This window comes from Molothrus ater, chromosome 1 (assembly GCF_012460135.2).
Source record: "Molothrus ater isolate BHLD 08-10-18 breed brown headed cowbird chromosome 1, BPBGC_Mater_1.1, whole genome shotgun sequence".
NCBI lineage: Eukaryota > Metazoa > Chordata > Aves > Passeriformes > Icteridae > Molothrus > Molothrus ater.
In genome coordinates this window covers 49,943,740-49,949,739 of record NC_050478.2, presented here as the reverse complement: position 1 = coordinate 49,949,739, position 6,000 = coordinate 49,943,740, and the positions used below count along the sequence as shown (strand labels likewise).

The window sequence follows — 6,000 nt, the reverse complement described above, 5'->3', positions numbered from 1 at the left end:
CGCTGGGTTGATGGTTGGACCTGATCATCTTTAAGGTCCCTTCCAGCCTTGACGATTCCACGATTCTGTGTCTCCGGTGTGTCTCCAGGAGATCACTGTGCCCAATACAAATCCAGGCTGCAGACGGGCGGCGCAGGGCGCAGCCACACCTGGCAACACTGGCAGCACCTCGCAGAGCCCCGGGAGGGAGGGCGGGCAGCGCCCCGGCCCTCTGCCGCCCTCACGGCCGCTCCCTCAGGGCCGCCCCCTCAGGGCCGCCGGCGCCTTCCCCCGGGAGGCGGCGCGGGGCGGGCCGGCCCCACAGCGCAGGGGCGGTGCCGGTCACGCGGGCGCGCGGCGGCCCCGCCCCGGCTCCGGCGGCAGCGGCGGCGGCGGGGGCACCTGGTGCCCTCCTCGGGGCTCCTCGTCGCCGGGACAACCGGGATCGCCGCCGCCGCGCCTCTGCCATGGTGAGGAGCCCGCGACACGGCCCCGCCGCCCCGCCGCAGCGGGCTGGCCCGGCCGCCCGGGGCGGGCAGCGGGTGCCGGCCGGGCCGTGCGGAGCGGCCCCGGGGCCGGCCGGCTCAGCCCGAGGCGAGGGTGGCGGGCGGGGGAGCGCGGGGCGCGGATGCGGGGCTGGGCGTGCGGCCCGGCTCGGGGCTGCGCCCACCCGCGCTGTAGACGAAGAGAAAGGAGAGTGTCTGTCTGCCCCTCTGTCTGTCTGCCCCTCTGTCCGTCTGCGTGCCTGCCCGGAGCAGGTGGGGCCGCGCTACCCCTCGCTGTAGCACATGCCTGCGTGTCTCGGGTGAGATGTGACGGGCGCCTTGCCGCCTCCTCCTCCCGTGTAGCGCCGGAGCAGCCATGGCAGGGCTCTGGCTGGCGTGTGACGCGAGTCAGGTGTGTTGTCCGCCTGGATAACACGGGAGGGATGGTGTGTTTATATGGTGTGTTTATATGGGTGTGTACGGCGGCCGGGGAATGATGAAGGTGTGTCGTTCCCCTTATAAAGTCGAGAGGAAAAGCCAGGGTGTGTGTCGGTGCGCAGGGCAGGGATGGGGTGTCACCGTGTGGATGCGCGGGATGCTGGGTTTGGGCGCTGTGCTGTATCCTTATGCATGTGCCGTGAGTCAGGGTGTGGCCTGGGATGTGTGCACATAGCAGATACACAATGAGCGTAATGCTGTGCCTCTGTGTGTATTTGCTGTGATTTGTGCTTCGGGTATGGTGTGTTTGTGTTGTAGCAGAGATGTGACATTGTGTGCAGGGCCATGACATGGCACCGTATCTATGTAGCTGTGTCTGCCTGCTGCTGTCTGGTACGGGCTTGTTCCTGTGTGTATATATAGTGAATATTGGGTGTGGCATAATCTGTGGATATTTTTAAAGGCACGTATGCTATGGGTGGGGCAAGGATTATCCGTAGTCCTGTACGTACGTAGCAGATACAGGGTATGGTATTTGTGTGTACAGAGCAGCAGTGGCTTGGGTGTGTGAGCGTGTGTGGCTGTGATGTTGTGATGTGTGTGCATGGATGCATTTATAATAGACTTGTGGGGCGAGCGTGGCGGGCACAAGGTTTGTTTCACCTGTATGTGGGGACGGCACGACACGGAGCCCATGTGTGAGGAGGGTTGCAGCGTAGGAGGAAGAGTGGCTGTGGTTTGCTCTGTGGGGATGTGACACAGTTTGTGTGTGCCACGAGTGGCAGGGCAGAGATGCATCAGATGTTTGTGAAAGGAAGATGACAAGGCACGTAAGGGGCAGTGTGTAGGGACAGGCACAGCATGTTTGGAAAGATGATTGGTTTGAGCCCTGTTTTCAATTACAACTTAATTGTCTGATGCCTTACTGCTTCGCAGTGATAGTTACGACAATAGATGCAGCAGGAAGGCACAGTTGCTGGCCTTTCCCACATGAGGAAGTACACAGTATTTTAAGGCAGTCACTTCATGTGTATATTTCCGTGTGTGTAGTGCTAGTAGGTTTTCTGGATCAGGTTCTGGGGAGGCGGAGGGAGCGCTCAGCCTCACAAAGGGAAGAACTGTATTCCTGTGGTGTTGCAACTTTTTGTCCTTTACATGAAGGCTTGTTCATGCACTCTCTCTTTCTTCCCCTGCACATTGCCTTCTGTTCCTTCCCAATTTTAGCCTGCATGTTCTGAACCCAAACAAAGCAACCTTGAAAACTAAAATGTGAGGTGGAATAAAAATATGGATAGGCTGTGCATGATTGCAGTATTCTTCTGTGTAGAATCAGTTTGGATTTGCTTTGCAAAGGTCTTAGGATGTACCTGTTGCTACAAGGAGGAGTAAACCTCCATGAATGAGACTGTGGATGGCGTAGCATGGTGGAGTGATTGTGATGTGACTCAGTGACATGTTCTTCATATTGATATTCCATCAGAGAAGATGTAGTATCTTAAGTCAGGTCAAGAAAATGGATTTCTCTCATCTTCTAAATTTAAGATAGATTACAGACTGAAAAACAACTAACCAAATGTTTGTAAACTGAACCAGGGGAGACTCAGGTTGGACATACGGTAAAATTTCTTCACTGGAAGAGTTGTTAAGCATTGGAATGCTTAACATCCATGGAGATGTTCAGGAAACTACTGTGGCACTTAGAGCTATGGTTTCATTGACCATATGGAGGTATTTGGACAGAGGCTGGACTCAATCTTGGAGATGTTTTTCATTCTTAATAATTCTATTTTTCTGTAAGTAAATATTTTCCATTTACTAAATTCCAGGCATGGAGGTTTTCTTTGGGGTCCGTTTTGACATTCCCAATGAGATCCCTTTAGCAGTCTAAACTCAGCAGACATACTGCAAAACAGCATTGGTGCTGTAATTGCACAGGGGAAATCTCAGAAATTATACCATCTGCTCTGCAGATTCTTGTATTGGGCAGCTTCTTAGTTGCACTTGACAGCTGTGAAGCTGTTAACCACCATTTTTGGTATTATTTTAAAAATTTTCAAGTATTTTATTCAATGCATGCTTGTAATTCAAATTTTCCTGTCTTACAGTGCTAGTCCTATTCAAATTGTTCTTTCCTTCTTAATTCTTCATAGCTTCATAGAATTAATTTTGAGCAATTAACACCAGACACCTTTTAGTACAGGGAATATCAATGTTCCTAAAAATCAGAAGGACTATTAGCTTACTGCTTGCTTATTTTACAACAGACTGGAATATTTGGTCATCCTAGTTAAAATGAGGGATAACATGGGGCTAGCAGATGTGGAAAATTGCTAATAAAAGTCAGGTTTTCTGTGAAGCATGGCAACTATTTTTAGGTAGGTGTAGAAAAGTAGTACTAGTCTTGGCACTGGGACAATATTGATCTGAATCCCAGCAGAAGGCTACACATTGACAGTACTTCAGCTGTCTCATCATTTAGAAGTCAGAATAACTGCATTAATTTAATGTAAATTGTTATCAACTGGCAATTCTGCTAGTCTTTCTACTGAATTAGAAATGCACATAAGTGGGATATGCTAAGTAGGACAAAACCAGATGAAATTGTGACACCAAGGAATTCTCCCTCAAGCTAGTTTAGACAATAGCCACAGCATCCACTTTCATTCTTTCTAATAATCTTTTTAGCAAGGTGATCCATATTCTCCATAGAGTTCTGCCTTTTCCTTTTTTTTTTTTTTTTTTTTGTTTGTTTGTGGGTTTGGGTTTGTTTGGATTGGTTTGGTTTGTTTTAACCCCTCCATGTGTTTTAGGACAATGCAAGAACTGTTAAAATTTTTCATCATACTTGATGTGAATGTGATGGAGCTTGAGTCCAGCTGTTCCCCTGAGCTTCTACAAAACAACTTTCCCACTTGAACTTTTAATGCAGAGTGGGACATTTTCATTCTTTGTAAAGCTTCTGAGAAGGAAGGTTGTAAAAAGAGTAAATTCTATATGGTGATAAGCAGATTTGCATTCTTAAAAATGCAGAAAAACGTATACATGAGGCATTAAAAGTGTATAATGATGAACTTAAAATTCTCTATATACTGGTATCTCCTCTGTCAATTCCATTTTTTTCAGGATCAATAAATGACTTGCATATCTCTCAAAGCTTAAACTAGTTGTTCTTGAGAACAAATGGTTTGTAAAGATCAAACATTTTTCTCAGCCTAATTTTTCAAAAAAATTTGCTGTATTCTGAATGTCTGAAAATCTGTGTATATAGTGTGATTCTACAGCACTGTGTGAAACCAAATGGATTATTTTTGTGACAAAATTAATTCTTAAGCAGCTGTAGTCCCTGTGAATCATTTTCTGGTGGAAGCTGCCTTAGATTCTTTTTCAGTATGTCTCAGTAGAGTCTCAAAGTTACCTGAGTGGTCAATGGAAAGTATCTTTCTCAGGTGTTTTTGCTTTTTGGCTTTTGCAATTTACATTTGACTGTTTGATACTTATAGAGGGATTTTTTTATGTACCTGGTCAAGGAAAAGTAAGCACAGGATCTGTAAATGCTTAATTTTTGCTGTCTCAAATGACCTCCCTCTTATGCATCTGCTCCCACCCACCCAAACCAAAACAGAACAAAACTCATCCAAACAAAACTACAGCATGAATTTAAATGTTTAAATGGAGTAAATAATTTCTGTTGGGTACTGGGAGGTAATGAAAATGCAGCAATAGTTGACACAAGGGCGCCTCAGCTGACAAAATCAACTACAGCCAATTTCTTGAGGGATTCCCCCTGGCTTTTTATCTTTGCATTGGAGGAGCCACTGCTAGAGGAGGACTTGAAATTTGCCCTTTTCTGGACTTGCACATTTTTGACTGCTTGGAGCTATGAACTCCTGCTGTGTAGCCCACAAGAAAGTACTCAATATTTGGTATCAAGCTGCAGCACTCAAAATATTTACCTTAATTCTTGTTACACTCTTCTTTTTCTATTCCATTGTTTTCCTATGTTCTCCTTGGTAGGCAGAAGGAAACAGTAAATTTGGCTTTCATTGGATTTGATTGCTGTTCAGCTGGTTACCCAGTATATTCTGTAAATTTAAATCAAGGAGACAAGGACATAATCAAATCTGCATAAATGTGAAACTCTACCAGTATGTCAAGTTTGTCAGTCTTCAGAGGTTGAAATTGAGGTCAGAGCTTCACAGAGCAAAGGCATTTCCATATCATAGCTTGATGTTACATGGTAGTTATATAAATATTAAGGGGCAAATGTCTAAGTGTGCTTGCTGATTATAGACTATTTTCAAAACTACATCTGAAACAAATGTATCAAGATAATTTTATTTCTGCAGAAACGTAAATTTTGGAAAATACTGAATCTCCAGTTTCTCTTCTAAATCTCAACCTATTACCTTTCTTGAAACAGTTTGAAAAAGATGTTTTGGAAATGCTACTATGATGCTATTTCCTTTGAAGTCAAGTGTAATTACTGCTTGTAATCATGAAGTGGTATCTAGTTTTGTCTTTTATAATTGAAAACTTTTATTAATAATGCATTTCATGTATGGCAGCTTTTATTAATTATGCACTACATATATGGCATATGTAGCCACAAAGCAGATTTTTTTCTTGTTTCTTTCTTGTTCATTTTTTAGGGAGATTTGCCTTGCAGAGAAGATTTGCCCTTCATAGTAAAGATTTCATACTCAGTACTAGGATAAACCTCAGTTCTGGCATGGTGTTTATGAGGCAGATCAAGCACAGCTTTGAAATGGCTTTGTACAAACTGTAGAGCCATTTCCGTAATAAGCCATACTTTTTGTGTGTCAAATGTCTTTTTGAAGAGCAGTTGTGGAGGGGGAGGACTCGTACTCAAAATTTCTGTTCCACAGGTGCTTAGAACAAGGGTTCTGACAGCTTCAACCATGCAGTCAGTACTTAAGCTGTGATTTCATTTACAGTTTGAGCTAAGTGCAATGAGCAGAATCGCCTATCTGGATATGGGATTGCATGACTGGAGGGAGGACTCTGTCAGTTCAGATTAGAATGGTGCAAACTCCTGGGGAAATGGACTTGCAGAAGAATCTCCGTGTGAACACTCCAG

The 6,000-nt window shown here is 45.1% G+C and overlaps 1 protein-coding gene across 1 annotated transcript in view; it reads left to right on the top strand.

Moving 5' to 3' along the window:
• Positions 1–350: 350 nt before the first annotated feature.
• The window catches only part of FBXL2 (F-box and leucine rich repeat protein 2), a 51,339-nt gene continuing 45,689 nt past the window's right edge, over positions 351–6,000 (top strand). The window contains exon 1 of the mRNA XM_036378784.1: positions 351–449. Coding sequence (XP_036234677.1) covers positions 447–449 — 3 coding nt within the window. The 5' untranslated portion in view covers positions 351–446. The remainder of the gene's footprint in view (positions 450–6,000) is intronic.